The sequence below is a fragment of the Trichoplusia ni genome, chromosome 15 (assembly GCF_003590095.1).
Source record: "Trichoplusia ni isolate ovarian cell line Hi5 chromosome 15, tn1, whole genome shotgun sequence".
Lineage (NCBI taxonomy): Eukaryota > Metazoa > Arthropoda > Insecta > Lepidoptera > Noctuidae > Trichoplusia > Trichoplusia ni.
Genome location: NC_039492.1, coordinates 368,122 through 384,845, shown reverse-complemented (window position 1 = coordinate 384,845; position 16,724 = coordinate 368,122). Strand labels below are relative to the sequence as shown.

General features: G+C 36.9%; 1 protein-coding gene and 2 non-coding genes across 3 annotated transcripts in view; all 3 read right to left on the bottom strand.

Annotated features, from left to right (window-relative positions):
* LOC113501217 (adenylate kinase isoenzyme 5) overlaps positions 1-16,724 on the bottom strand; it is a 33,898-nt gene that overhangs the window by 528 nt on the left and 16,646 nt on the right. Inside the window, exons 6-11 of the mRNA XM_026882288.1 lie at positions 4,306-4,614; positions 2,650-2,780; positions 2,032-2,251; positions 1,472-1,636; positions 1,023-1,149; positions 547-725 (exon numbers count right to left, since the gene is read on the bottom strand). Coding sequence (XP_026738089.1) covers positions 547-725; positions 1,023-1,149; positions 1,472-1,636; positions 2,032-2,251; positions 2,650-2,780; positions 4,306-4,614 — 1,131 coding nt within the window. The remainder of the gene's footprint in view (positions 1-546; positions 726-1,022; positions 1,150-1,471; positions 1,637-2,031; positions 2,252-2,649; positions 2,781-4,305; positions 4,615-16,724) is intronic.
* Trnai-aau lies at positions 13,293-13,366 on the bottom strand. Its single transcript has one exon. It is a non-coding gene; the product is annotated as a tRNA-Ile (tRNA).
* Positions 13,845-13,916, bottom strand: Trnae-cuc. The gene has a single exon. It is a non-coding gene; the product is annotated as a tRNA-Glu (tRNA).

Here is a 16,724-nt window from a genome sequence, read left to right as displayed (position 1 = left end):
TGAATGGAACATGTATAAAATGCGACTATTCGATCAAATCGGATGAGTGAAAAGAAGATTATTTTATTTTTTAACATTGAGATTTTGAAAGGAAGAAAATGGACCAGTTATCGGATTTTATAAACATACAAGTGACATAGACAGAGGACCAGACTTGGGACAAACATTTATTTGTGGAACAGACAGTCCGATACGACAATAGCCAATGGCCAGAACATTTGCCCCATGCAGGAATCGAGTCCACAGCATTAGTAACCCAAGCCACTTGGCTATTTGTGCAGTCACTACTAATCGTATTTTAGTTATAATTTTGAATACCCTGTTTTTATTCGCCCGTGAAGATCTGATTATTTTTATCCGCACATGAATCTGAAAAATTAGAAATTGGACTCTGACCTCATGGACACCTAAACTTCTTATAGAAATATTTGTAAGGCTTAATTGAGTTTTTAGGACTATTCCACCGGAGTGTTTTGAGTTTTTGGAATATACAATATAGTATAACACCCATAATTAGGTGATGTAAGTTCTAGTGTATCGTAATACCTTATTTCCAGCCATTCCTATGAATCCATTGCCGATGCCTCCGTTACCAATGCCCCCGTTGCCAATGCCTCCGTTATGGGCATTGCCATTAGGCACGGAGCCGTTTGCATGGCCGTTGGCAAGTCCTCCCCCCATGCGAGTCACTGCCGTCGCGAACTGGTTTTGCATACTCGAGACATCTGCAAACATAAAGACATTTAAGTTATATTCACTTGACTTTGAAGTTTACTTTCTATGTGAATATTAAAATTATGAAAAATGTATAAATTTTACTCAAAAATAATATTCTTTCAAAATGTCAGGAGTAAAATTACGGGCCTTCAGTTAAGCATTAAAAAAAACAGAAAAGGATTTACATAATAATAAAGGTCAGTTAGGTAGTCTAGTGGGCTTAACATAACTACTAAATTTTATTACTTTAAATCCAGTGGACTGTTTGTTACTTGCAAGTTTGTTTCTTGTCTGAGTGTGGTTACCTGTGCGTGCTGGTGGGTGTTCCTGCTGCTGCGGTATGGCGGCCAGCGCCTCCGCCTTCTCCATCTCCTCCAGCAGCACGCGCGTGAACTCTGCCTGCACATCCGGAGAGTCCGTGTCGCCGTCAACCTTAACATAAAAAAAAGAGTTGTTTCATTTTACCAAATACAGAGTCGGGATATTATGCTACACCCGCCAAAAACACCCAAAAACACCTAAGGTGCAAGAACAAAGACCTCCTACAGCCTCTATTTTTTCTTACGTGTTACGAAAATTATAGAATTTGAGCCACTCCAAATTAAATATGCGTTACTCAAAGCAATAAACGGTTACAAGAAAACACCAGTATTGTAAAACTACGAAATATTTATATAAGACGTACGAAAAATTTTCATTCAACCAGATACGTCTAAAATAAATAAGTTTTTAAGGTATATACTAATATACTCACAATGACCAGTCGATGATCCTGGTCCATAGTCTTGAGCATGGGCAGGCTGAGCTCGCGGAAGACCTCGAGTCTCCGGCGGAAGGCGGCCACGGAGTCGTCACGCCGCCCGCGCCCCAGCTGCAGCTTGGAGCAGTCCAGCAGGACCATGCGGGGAGATATGCGAAACTGGAAAAACCAGGATGATGTGTAGGTAATGTGGCTTAAATTGATAAAGGAAAGTAGTATTGTAAAAAGACTAGATGTGATTGATACTGTTTTAGAAGTCGTCGAGTTAACAACGGCTGAGCAGTGTGCGAAATATAATTTGACCATATGTCAGGTATTGAACGTTGTGGACGAAGTAAGATTTTTTTTGTAAATTTTCACATCAATCAATCTATCTATCAATTCAGGCTATCGCGTACCACTTCTCGACATAGATATCTCCCAAATAAAGTATCCCATAATACCCGTTCATGTTTAGATAGTTAAGTTTGTACGGACAAAAAAAACACTTTAAAGTACATAATTTGTTGAAAATTTTTCGTACTCATAACTCTCATCAGTAAATATTATCTTACCTCATTCTGGAACTGTGCCATCTGATCCAAGTCCCGGGGGTATCCGTCCAGCACAAGTCCCTGCCCCGTGCGGCCGGCTTCAGCCACAGCTGTTCTCACCAGCTTGCTGACCAGTTCCTTGGGCGCCAGCTCGCCACCGCTCACGGCCGTGCGGGCTAGTGCGCCGTCTGTAGCTGGCCGCCCGCCTGCGTCTGCTAAGCTGCGGAGGCGCTGGCCTAAGCTGAAATAAAATAATGTATGATTTAATCAATAACTTGGTATTTGGTGAACACGAAAAATTCACCCGATGCCAGCGATCTTGAGAGAGGTAAACAGACAAAGGTTGCGAAAAAAGGGTTATTCATAAGATACAAGGGCATAACAGTTGTCTGATTAGATTTAAGCCTAATAATTCATTGCTTGTAATAGTCCCTGCCCTCGGCATTTCTAATGGTTTTCTCTCTAATTAAGTAAAAAAGTAATCATCTATAGTTTATATACCTGTGCAGTCACCACCAGGGCAATCATCATTGTACGGATTGTACGTCATAAAAGCTTAAATCCAGTCAAACGTCGCTAAAGAACGTCAAGGTCGAACGTCTTGTGACTTGTACATGATGGTCTTCTTAGAATATTTACCTGTAATGCGTCCAGCCCGGCCGTTGTACTATAGCTCGTTGACATAACGTCGCCTTATTGCTGCCGGGACCGCCGACTACCCACAGCAGCGCTGGCGTCGTCGTCTCTCCGCGAACTCTTATCACCTCAGCCTGCAAAATATAGAACATAATAATATTAGTCAGAAGAATAAATTTTATGATACAGATCTGATGCCATTCAGTTTACAAATTGGTCGTATATAAGTCTGTTTGACAAGTACTCTGACGGAATTAATAATAATACATTGTGATAATTTTAAAATTAGCACAATAGGTATCATGTCCTAGACTGTTTTCAAAATAATACCTACTACTGAATTTGGAACTGTCTGGTTTCAGAATTCCGATTAAATTTAGTGCTTAATATAATTAAGTTGAAGACGGATAGAGATTAATGGACAACACATACGCAATGCGTCGGCCTTAATAGCAGACAATGTATAAAAAGCGTTACTGACTAAATGGAACCTTCCTAACTTGGAAATTTAGTCGGATACAAAAACGGTTTATTTTACCAACAAATAACCAAGTCAAATTGTTGATGTGACTCAGAATAGGGATGACGACTGGGTCTGAAAATCTATTTAGTTTCCCAGTTAGACAATTGAAAAGTATTACCCACGTACTTTTTCCGTTTTCTAAAAAACTAAAATTGACAAAGATAAGCTGCTTTAAAGTTTAGAAGAGCGGAGTTGTGACGTAACGAATTTGTATAATTTATTAATGTAATTCTCATTTACTGAAATTTGATCAATTTATCTTTGCGGAACCAATAAAAAAAACGTATGTATCTATTATTATACATTAAACTAAAAGACTGATACTGAAAAAATTTCGTCTTCCCTATTGGATATGGGATCTAATCGGTGAGGAAAGCGGGATCCTATTCAAACACAACCGGTTTCAAACCATTTTGAATTCATAGTTGTAAATCGTAATTAGTAATATCAGCCAAATATCCCACTGCCGGGCATAGCCCTGCTCTCATCAGGGAAAGATTCCAGTGTACGAAAGTCTTAACAAATGCATATTCTTGCAAAATTAGACCGTACCTACTTTAAATATAAAATCACGGTTTAGCAAAATAAAATGTACAAAAATGCTTATTGGGTCAAGGGGAAGTTCTTCCTGACCTCTACTATTCAGTAAGTGACTTCAAAAGAGCATCTAAGCAAGTATTTAGTCAAGTCATTGCGAAAATCAAGTCGCAGTAGGTCAAATGTATTTTTTATAGAAACCGGAGCCTTATTGTTAGCAGCACTGGTTTATTTATACAATCTACGAGTATCAATCACCCTTAACACATTAATCAATAAAAGTTTAAACATCGTGATACTCGTTTTCTACCTGATACCTCGCAACCTCGCCTACCTCTCTCACGAAGCTTCACTGGAATAGGTTTTAGGACTGGTGGATTCGAAATGCTAAAAATTTCTATACCCTTTGAATTAACTTTAAAATGTATTTATACCTTATTCGTGGAACTAACCTTTTACCTAACATACACATACAAAAGCTCATAAAGCCTAAGCAAGGGCAGGACATGGAAAATAGATCCTAAAAACTTAAAATTAATGTTTATAATTGAACAGTTTTATTGTCAAATGATGAGGATGACTATCTTCTAGAATCTCACCTTTGGCGTCACGACTCTCTCCGTGCCCGTCTCCTGCACGGGCTGCGGCATCATGATCGGCAGGGCTACCGGCACCGTCATCACAGTCGGCACCGCCGGCACCCCATTCTCCTCTCTCCTATCTTCTCTATCTCTATCCTGCGCCGGCGCCGGCTCTACTCCAACAATCTCTCCTGGTATACCACCAGCGCCGACCCCCACGCCGCTGACTCCGTTCATAGTGGAGTGGTCCTCTGTCGTACCCAGGATCTGAAGGACCGCGGCTCGAAAGTCTTTGTATACTTCATCTGGATTCCGTTCGCCGTTTACCTGTAGAGTTATTGAGAGTTTAAGATATGAAAACTGAAGCTTATAATTAATTTAACTATAAATGTTGCTCTAACATATTTAAATTAATCATAACCTACGATACTAGCAGGCTATCAAATTCATAATTTATTTACCGGCCAAAGTACTGGAACACCCAAGCCCCAGTTTAAACTAAGTTAATTATAAGTAATTATTGGAATATACTGCACACCTATAGACACATATATTTGGGTCGCTCATACATCATAAATGTGACCCGATACTAGCCGATATTACACAAGACATTTGGAAGCATACGGGGTGTTAATGTGGACGGGCACGTTCGAGGAGGCAAAGTTTGAAAACTAAATTGATTATTTTGAATCCATCGTTACTTTTTTGTATTAGGCCGTCATATAGTTAATTGAATAAAAATGGATACGAATTTTTTAACATAAATGGATCAAGTTGCAGTAAATGGAACATATAATAGGTGGTGTAACTTCTGTTCTAAATATTGAAGCAGTAAATCTTTGCCAGTTTTTATTATTCAGATAAAGGCAAAATACGTGTCTAATAATTTAACTGATCCAACTGACTAAGATTTTTACTTTTTATAGTCAGTTGTCATCCCTATTGTTTTGTGAAACAACATTTAGTTTTACCATAGTATCCAGTGATTTTGGGATGAGTAACGCTTAACAATTTAACACCCGCAAAATTCCTTCAAACAGATCTTTCAATAAAAATTTAATCTATAGAGAATAAAACTACAAAATTCCGACTATAACTTAGCACAAGACAAGACTACGCAAAAGAAGAAGCAACCGCACCAGTCCCACCCATAATCCCACTACGTGTGTTCCAAAGAAATGGCATAAACTCGACAAGTAATATTCAGGTCGTTCAGGTGTCTAACAAAAAATTCATAAACACCTCGTGGTGGCTCGCCGCGGCCTTTTTATTTATTTAAACAATGATTGGTAGGTACGTTATGAAGTTACTGGAGCTACTGATATTACGAGGCTGCCGTAAACTCATACTTTCGATTGTAGTTTATTACTTTATATTGATTGGCGATGTTTTGTGAGGTTCGAATAGAGACTAATTTTACTACCTCCTCATATGGGTCGTGAAGATGGTAAAAAAGGACAAACAAGACTCCCGAACGAAGGAATTAAAGCCTTGCTGTGGGAGGTTCACAAATTAATATCCAAGTCACATGCACAACGGCAGCCATACTCAGATCAAGCATTCGTGGATCACGCAATCTTTTGTCTTACGCGGGGATCGGACATGCGGCACGCCGCGCTCAGGGTGTTTGGTCTGGTGACCTCAACCAAAAGGGTATCTGTGTAGTTTATTTCTACAAAATTTCCGTCTCCGCAACTCTTTTTCCTTTTACTAGATTTTAAGGCGTGGCCGCAAAACCCTGCCCAGTTTGTATTTCAGGTGCGTTCATAATGAAATATCAGCCTGCATACTGATGGACAAAGGTATTTTCCCATAGAGGTAAGGTAAACGATTGACTTCTTTCTTGGTATTCCCTACTTCAAATTCAATTTCAAGCTCTATTTTCTGTCGGCACGTGGAGTGAAAACCTATGAATATCTACAGTTTTGCAAGATACATAAACCATCGTAAAATTGCTGGTCAAACACGTAATGCAGGCATGCTATCCAAGAAATTGCAACATAATACCTTCGTAATAATTCAAGAGCTTTACAGCTTGTGGTCAACCGTTGGAGTCGGACTCGCGTCACTGAGGGTTACGAACAAATAGGCTTAAACTAAGAAATCGGTTGGGTGACTAATTTCGATGCCCACTAAAATTTGTAACCGTAACTATGGTTTTTTGACCTCGATCCTTATTTTAAGTACATTTGGTGCAGAGGTAGCTAAGTGCATCATCTGTCAAGTCATCGCAATGTACTGACAAAAAATATTGAATGAAAGCTCAGCTGAGATAAACATTTTCAGTGGCACTGCGTTAAATAAGATTTGACAGTTATTCCACAAGCGAAAACGGAGACTAAGCCAACAATCCAAAGGTCATATATTCCAGCCGTTCTTGAGGTAAAAATAAAAATAAAATCCGAGTAGCCTTGCGATGGTACAGTACGGGCTCAAAATAAATAATCTTGGTATCAGTTATGAAGTCCAACAAAAGTTTGTCCGGAAAAGTTATTCCTAGCAACATCACCGTTCATTGTTACACCATGATAGGGTATTGGACTAAATCTAATAATATAGATCTGTTAATTCCGTCAGATCGATTTCCAAGAAATATTAATTACGCATTTATCATTTTATCACATCATTTAAAAATAAGGAAGCTTAATGTATAAGTAATTAAGTATTTAATATATTTGTAGCCGGGGCTAGTAACATGACTTGCTAATAAAAGCGTACTGGCAAGTGACGTCACATGACATTTTAAATCACTGTATCCCATTCATTTCTTTACGAGATAAAACAAAAAAAATACGTATCCAATATTTTTTGAAATCTGTCGCAGGAACTGAACAATTTTGACGACTTCCGTGGTCGAGTGGCGTACGCACCGGTTTCAAGGTGTCGCTAGCTCTGAGGTCCCGGGTTCGATCCCCGGTCGAGGCAATGTAAAATTCACATTTCTACATTGTCTCGGGTCTGGGTGTTTGTGGTACCTTCGTTGTATCTGAATTCCATAACACAAGTGCTTTAGCAACTTACTTTGGGTTCAGAACAATGTATGTGATGTTGTCCGCATTTATTTATTTAATTATTTTTGTGAAAATACCCTTTTGTTTTACCCTCACCACATGTGGTGCGCAGTTAGGAATACTCTAACTATTAATATATTATTACGTATTGTAGATTTTACCTTATATTTCATACCGTTTGCCTTCATTTTCCCTCATTGTGGAATATATTTCCAGTTTTCTGTCACTTACACCGGCTTTCTCCCACGTACATATGCATACGGTATTATTAATGCATCAGTTTTCTATTTTGTTTCTACATTCTGTAAAATACGTGTATTTCTGAGAAATCCTTGTGTATTTTATTTGTTGTACTATTGTATTGTTACATTATTTTCTTTTTATTTAACAATGCCGTTTACGTTGCTTGTGGTAAAAGGGTTTTATAATTGAATGTTTATTGACTGTGCTAACTTTATATTATGATACTTTTTCTGAAGTAACGATGTCAATTTTAAAAACTATTTTAAGAAAAGATAAAGATGAGGAGCTCGTGGCTAAGCTATAACCGCGTGAGTGATTCGATCACAGGATAAGCTATGCTTGACGCGGTTGGTCCGTAGATGGGTGACCAACTTTGTCATTACGAGTTCCTCCGTGTTTCGGAAGGCACGTTAAATTGTGGGTCCCGGCTGTTATTCCTACATCTTTGACAGTCGTTACAGGTAGTCAGAAGCTTGAAAAAGTCTGACAGCCAGTCTAACCAAGGGGTGTCGTGTTGCCCAGGTAACTGGGTTGAGGAGGTCAGATAGGCAGTCGCTCCTTGTAAAACACTGGTACTTAACTGAAACCGGTTGGACAGGTAGCCGACCCCAACATAGTTGGGAAAAGGCTAGGCCAATGATGATTTTAAGAAAAGATAAAATAAGTGACATAAAATAATACTTTTATTCCTGACTCTAGGAAACAGATGCCATTATTTCCTATTTGTATTCATATTATATATCGCTTCTTAATTTTCGTAGTATTTACCCACGACATTATTCAACTACAAGTAATTGTCCTTATCACAAAAAATCCATTTAATGATGACACATTATCATCTTTTATTACGAATAGTCCTTGTAAGGGCATAAAATCAATGGTAACTTAAAACTCGGTGATTCACGACGGTAAGGTGGACTTAATTGTTGTAAAACCTACAGCGCCACCTGGCGGGCTCCCATGCAACCTATCATCAAGCTTTTAATTATTTCTACCATAGAGCTTTGGCTGTATGACTTGTGTACTTGTGCCAATCATAAACAATTCATAGTCTGTAAATTTAGATTGTCTTTGAATATTGTTTTACAAGTGTTTTTGTTTTAAAAGGTTTTGTTTAAATTGTAGTTTTTAAGTAATTGTTAGGGATTATCTATTCATTTGATTTTTTTTTTGCCTGTGACACTTTCTAAAAATAATAAGTAGTCGATTTCTAAAAATATCAGAAACTTTATAATTTTTTATAGAAGATGTATATCTGCTGTTTCTCAACAAAAAAAAGTATTCAGATTTTGGTTAAGCAATGCTTGCCATGGTCTCTCATTTGTTTATCTTTAGTCTATTTGTAAAGAACCCTGATTGTTGGACTCTGACTCGCACTTGACCGGTTTCTTACATGTTTTTAGGATATTACCATTATAGATATAGATACTAATCAATGAATTATTGCGCAACACACAGTCACAAGAACCTCCTTGTTTGTAAACTCAGTAAAAAACAAACGTTTTACGAATATCGATAATGTCGTCATACCTAATACGACTTCTACTAAAATCTTTAAAAATACATGGGGTTTCTGTAATTGTTGATTTTTGTTAATCAAATTTCTACCGTAATGTTCAAGGTGTAAGAGCTATTGTCGCATGTCAATAGCTGGTTCATAAGACGTTCTAGTAACAATTGATTAAATTGAACTTGTGTCCATCGGAATGGTTGGATTCTAGACTTTTGTTATTTTTAATTCAGTTTATTACAAGAAATATTATTATAGTTACGATTATGTATTTTTGAACCTTTGTCAAAAAACGAGCCTCGCATTAAGAAATTTTATCCCTATATCGCGGGAGTCGAGACTAAGAACAGGTGTTCGCGGATCACAAAAAAGCTCGTCCTAACGCGGGGATCGAACCCACGACAAGTCGCACAAATTGGCTTTAATTTTTATTTTAACTTAACTGAAATAGGTATAATCAGAGTCTATTCATTCGTTTTGCGGTACTTGAAAAAAACTTGACCTGACTTGGCCTGGCTACGTATAGGCCAAAAACAAAAAGCGAAATAAATTGTCGCCATTTAAATTAGTGACCAACCATTACCTAATGTTTATTATTTGTTCACTTTATCAGAAACATAAATACATCATCTGTAAAAAAGTCACCTGTCCAGATTTCATGGTTCTTCAGAGCCTGTATATAGCGTGGTGACATACAACGGAACATAAATATTAGGCTTCCGTTTTGGATACGGAATAAATAAAACTTTTTTCTTTGTTAAATTATCTTGAAACACCGTATAGTCCAGTCATTTTAGACATTTCAAACCCCAATTGACCTCCGAGCAATAGTCCGCGAAATATTTGCAAAAACTGATTTTCGTGACCTTTTGAGCTTTGTAATTTTTTTAGCCGGCACGATAACAATGTCGATTTTTCACAACTTCATAATAACACCGTAAAAAAGGTGTATACAAAAATTCAGCTCACTAGGAATTATTGACAAACTCAATATGATAAAACCTAAAATGACTGGATTAGTACCCAATTCGTTACTTCCACACCGTGGAATTTAAATCTAGTGTCGCACTACCTAGTATTATGTATTTAATGATACATATTAAGAAGCAATAAATATCCTTTTATTTTTTAAACGTTACTATATAATTACAGTTGGTGAAGGTTGTAAAATCTCAGCTCGATAACAACAACAGTGGCAACAGGTTGTATCGTGTTCGGGTCAAAGATCAGAATCGTGCATAAATAACTGGAGCCGCGATACGCTCGCCTTGAACGTGGATGTTGGACTTTAGAGCCTGTACGTGAACCATGAGCCTATGTATGTATGGTGTTGAACATAATATGTTACGCACTTAGATTCGTTTTTAAACTTTATGAAGGAAAAGTTATTTGGTAGCGACTAAGAGCCTGGGCCGGATCTATGGAAGGGGATCTATCCAGGGGCCCCGAGGCAACAAGGGAGTGGGGCCCCTTGGTTCAAGTTATTTTCATTTAGTGAAAAATTTATCGAGCTTTAGATGCCTACTTTGGTTGTAGGCCCCTGGTCATAGTTGGCCCCTAGGCACTGTCCTAAAGTGCCTTATGGATAATACGGCACTGCTAAGAGGTAATTTGACGATAGTGCAACTGAAGGCCGTTACGGCAATATGGCTTCACGTTTCTGTCCCATCCATTTTTTTATTTTGTGAATAATTAGTAGTAATAAGAAGTAGTAGGTCTAGTAGATCGTTTATGAACATCACTCAATCAATTTTTTTTAGAAAGACTCACGTCAATCGCGTCACGCGTGAGTCGGTTACATGTAATGGCAAAGACTTATCTGTGGAGAATTGTATTGATTGTGTTAAAGAAATTGAAATCTTTTAATGCAAATTAACATCCAAGTGATCTTATTATAAAAGGCCTAAAAGTAAAATTTTTATCGATGAAGGGGCGAGATTTTATAGACTCCAGTCTAGAATGGTAAGTTTTCAATACAGGAAGTTAGATTTGATAGGCAGCCATCGTTGTTGATTTACATGGTACTTATACCATCGGCCATCATTATATAAATACTGATCACTTAATTACTCAAGATGTTTATTATTTGCATAGGTAGACTAAGAAGTCTTTGTATTACTAGATAAGTAATACATAGACTTATATTTAAGAAAAATATTGAGACGAATCTTTAGAACAAATTGGGCAGTGCTATTTAAGAATCTCTTAAAATTATACTGTATATACAACTTTAACATTCCAACCTCACAAACAAATCCACCAACGTCCACCAACCCACAATTCCCGAAGCACACTTAAAGTGCCCATACTGTCCATAGTCCTCAAGTTCCAAGCGAAGTCTCCGCCCACATCTCGGCCTCCACAGTTCACTCCACTTCAGCCTGAATGTGTGGTAATCAGTCGGACATGACATTGTACGTTGACCGTCACAAGTCGATCGATACGGGTAACACAAGTGCCCCGTGTTTTATTCACGAACATCGATTGTCGATGTCCTATGCTAATGATGCTATTTCGTTTTAGCGAGAGCGCTTTTTTGGATGCTTTTTTGTGGTTGACAGAATCCTACTAGTCTGAAAGTTTGCATGTATGGATGTTTGTTTCTCTTTCACGCGGATACCACAGAACAGATTTTGTTGACACTTGGTTCACAGAAATTTTTTAACCTGGATTAACACATGGGATAGTTTTATCCCGATTATGCCAGCTCATGTCATCTCAACTGGGTATAGTTCTCACCTTTTTGCGAGACAGTTTCAGTTGTGCTGTGCGCGTGTTGTACAGATTTAATCCGAATCTTTATTCAGATAGATTTATCTTTATTTATTAGTTTTTATTTTCTACAATGACTTGCTAATTAAAATTACATTATCATCATCAATTGCATCTTCAAGCAAGCGAAGCTTCTTTTGCTTTGCTTTGGCAACAATTCTATCTGCTTTACTTAAATGACCCCTGCTAAGTGCTATGACTACTAAGAAACCACCGGTCCACTTCAACTTTGCTCTCCATACGAAATAGTGGCTTTGTTTTCAATACCCAAACATAACTTCCGAACAAGTTCACCATTATACAAACACGATATACTTAAACCCAATAAAAAATCCATTAAACTAATTAAAACGATGACATTCAAAGTAACTAACGTTTTATAAGACATAGTTGAAAGCTTGCAAACGTGACATTAGACCCCATGTCTGTAGGTAGGTAACCTGGTTATTTTCACATTAAGGATGCAAATGGCTACTTGTATAATAACCTATAATTTGGTTATAATACCTAGTTAGTGGTCGCTTCGAGGACCTGAGTCTTTCGTGATTATGGCGGAGGTATTGACAGATATTTCAATGTTAAAAGCAAATATGTAAAGTGTTTGCGTACGTTTTTGGTCGTGAAGGTCGTGGCTAAGTTACAATTGCATCTGAGGTGATCCTAAGATACAACTGCACCTTGGTTGCTATAGTCGCTCTTAAGAGTTTTAACAAACTATAAACTGTTGGTTGGATTTTTTTTCTTAGCAAGTAGCATAAAATTGTGCTGTTTGAAAAGTAGTTTATTGCAGCGCTTTTTTGCATTTTTTCAATAACTAACGGTGACCCCAACCGGGTCACCACCGCAATAATTCCGTGCAGGTTCGAATCCAGTCTGTGCTTTGACTTTTTTGTTCTGTTTGTAATAAGATTTCTCATTTTGTATCAATATATAAGTTTAGTCGTATACAGTTTTTTAATTAGTTCACCTTAAATAAATCCCTAAATATTTTGTCACCGCTGTTTTTCGCAAACTAACAGCGTTATTGTTGATACAATGGGATGTAACTCAATATCAGAATTCTATTATTAATAGTATCAATGCAAGTGCCGCGTGAATAGTGTGGGGTCGAGCGAGGGGTCGTTAAACCTGCTCGTACCAACCTACACAATGTGTGATTCATAGAATTGTGTATGACCTTTTGCAAGTCGCTTTTGATAGGCTAATACATACGTTTCCCAGTAACGATGTGCGAAATTTCGATGACTTTGCTAATATTTAGTGTGTATTGATGTTTTTTTTTATTAGGCTTGCTATCTATACCTAAAGCTAGTATTTTATAAGGTTTCTATGATTAATATCAAATCCGTACTTGGACGTTATTATAAAATATTTTAAAATTTATTTTTCTTTTTGGTGAATGTAATTGTTTTTTTTTAGTTTTGTAAAATATTGGATATTTAAATAAAACAAAATTCAAAATTAAATCGTGGCCCATGAGGGGATCGAACCCGCGACCTTCGCGTTATTAGCACGACGCTCTAACCAACTGAGCTAATGGGCCGAGTGACTCTAAAGCCGAAATATCTGGTCCATAGCCAGAGTACAGTAGCGTCAGCAACACAATGATCTGTGCAATGTAAGATTTTTGTTCATATTAAATAGCGAAATAAAAAAAAACCAGATTTCGTGCAGAAATTATTTACATAAGGTGTCGTACCTTATCTTTGGTAAACTTAAAATTTTAAGAGTTTTGTTTTGTTTTTTTTTTTTTATTTATTGTGTCTTAAGAAGAACTACCTGTTAAATGTTGGCGAATAAAACAATAGTGTGTTTACACATAAAATAAGTACTTAAAAACGAAAACAAGAATTAGAATAAAGCATCAAGAAAGTTGCCCAGAAGTTTTGACTCCAAACGACTCAAAGAAGCGCTAGACTGCTATAATATATAATAATATAATATTACTTTTATTAATATATTATTGTTTTTGTATAATATATAAGCATCTAATATGGCAAAAAGACGATGCAGGAGCCCCATTCCGATACCGGGAATCGAACCCGAGCCTCCTGGGTGAGAGCCAGGTATCCTAGCCACTAGACCATATCGGATTGTGTATAATAAGTGAAAATCCCGCACTGCTATCTGAGTTTCTGGAAATAAATGCAACGAGTCCCATGGTAAAAATTTAAAGGTGCTTTATTAAATCTACCATTTAACGCAATCACTCGCAAGTCATACACTCTTATTATAAGCAACCAAATTGAAGAGCTCGTTTACCACGTGTCATTTATATAGAGTTGGACGACATTTTACATATTCGTGTAATAAATGCTATGCGCTATGCGACCAATTTCAAACGTCATTTTCTCCAAGTGATTTGATTGAAATTGTAACTACTCTTGATTTTAGCCGGATGAAAAGTCAAAATATCGTTCTGATCTTTGTTCTGTTTGTTCTAGTATTCATTTTTCGAGATTTTTAAGTAAATACTGTGTGTTAGCTGTTAGATATAAAAAAATGTCGAAGAAAACACATGGACCGAATTATACATCACGTGAAAAATAAATTCTCACACATTTAATTATATTAACATTGAAAATAAAAATGAAGGGTGGAAGAAACTTGCAGAAGAATTTAATTGCCTAAGTGCAATCAATCTACTGCAGAATATCAAAGGGTCAATTCTTTTACCAAAAGAATTTACAAAATCTCGTTCAAGAATGAACAAGGTCATATTCTTCGAAGTAATAATGTCGATCTTTATAAATCTAGAACGTCGTACTATTCCTTCTAAGCTATATTTTCTAACATATTATTTTCCAAAATAAAATTATAAGAAGCATCCATCTCGACTTGATTTTGACAGTCCGTTAGTGCCTAACTGTCCTCTTGAGCAGCGATTAGGTTTAACTTCTGTTAAACGAAGTGTACACTCATTTAGTCGTGGTGGGACACTAGACAACTGAATCAAATCGTTAAATTATTAACAGAGTATGGTGAAACTGGGCCTAATACTACTAGTTTCTACATATAGATATGACTTACGTAGATAAATAGTAGTAGCTACACAATAAACATTGCTCATCCACTTTTAAACAAGGAATGCAATACAGAGATACCAATCATTGAACGTTGTAATGCTTTCGTTGTTAGCTCATATATCATGTATTTTGCAGTATTTATACATTTTTTTTAACTTTTAAAACAGATTTTATATGCGGTTAGCCTGTCAGAGACGGATTGCCCAATAGGCCGAGTAGGTTCTTCCTAGGGTTGCCAAATAGTAACTTATGAAGTCCGAAACAATTCTAAAAAAAAAATGTCGGGTTGTGGCCATAGTAGAAAATGTCATATATTTTTTTCAAAGGATTCGTTTTTTTTCCTATTTAAATCTTGTACAAGATGCAATATACTTATTTGAGTTACAATAATATATCTAAAAAAGAATCTTAGTACAAATGCTCCCGTGAGAATCAGGATTAACGGCTTGGAAATGCATTTGTTCTATTTGAACGCTTTTCAACGCGCGTTAAAAAAGCTCCCGTGCGAATCAGGCCTAACTCTTGGCTAGTACGCCAGAATTTGAAGGCTTCACCGAATTGTTATTTTAGATTGTTAAATGGTAAAAGATACTATCTGATCCGGCGAGCTTGTGAATCTAAATTACTCGGGACGCCACCCAAAAAAGCATTCGTTTAGGATTTTTTTTGTTTTCAATAAATAAATACGGACAACATCACATACATTGTTCTGAACCCTAAGTAAGTTGCTAAAGCACTTGTGTTATGGAATTCAGATACAACGAAGGTACCACAAACACCCAGACCCAAGACAATGTAGAAAAGTGAATATTTACATTGACCCGACCGGGGATCGAACCCGGGACCTCAGAGCTAGCGACACCTTGAAACCGGTGCGTACGCCACTCGACCACGGAGGTCGTCAAAAATTCAGACACATACATAAAAATACCATAAATTAAAAAATGCTCAATTATAAATATTGTCATTTCTATTTAATACTACGTCACTTTAAACCAGATAACTTTTTCCCTATGAAAGTGTTCAGAATTGAAATTACTTCTTAACATCTTCGGTTGTCCTCAACCTTGTACAAGACTCTGACGCTAGGCCTTGACTAATAAACTATAAGACCAAAGTAAATACAACTATTGTGTTGTTCAAGGATGAATAACAAACCAATCGAATAATCTTACTAGTTACTACAACACTAATCAACTGCGTGTCTGTATTTATGTTTGTAAAATTAAGTTTATTCAAACAAGATAATTACAGATTTTGTGAACCACATACATGAGAATGTTTATTTATGAAACACTAGTTGTAGCGCGCGGGCCCGCCTTCTACAAATAGAAAATGATCTCACAGGTAAATAAAATAGGGATAAAAATCTTTTAGTTAATCCTGGTTATACGATATGTATGTACCAAGTATCGTTTTAATCCGTTCGGTGGTTTTTACGTGAACGAGGAGGAACGAGGGACCGAGGAATCCAATCCATACGCACAAACTTTCGCGTTTATAATATTTATTTGGGAGACGATCACAAGTCACATTAAATGAAACCCACACATAACTGGAGAATAATTTAAAAGCCTGAAGACCTTTAGAAGGACGATATTAGCTTTCTAATAAAATAGAAAACAGACACAAACACAAACAACTAAAACTAAATAAATAGCAGGTACTTAAAGTGAGCCCAGTTTACAGTATTCCCATATATTTACTTCTTTATTCACACCTAGCCAATAATACGGTATTAAGCTACGCGTAGGTCTATACAAACTCATTTCAATTAGACCTCCTTCAGGTACTTTGCAAACGTTGCCTACACAATAACTCAGAAAAAGCTCAGAACTGGCCTTGAATTCCGTCATGACATGGCTAACCACAAAT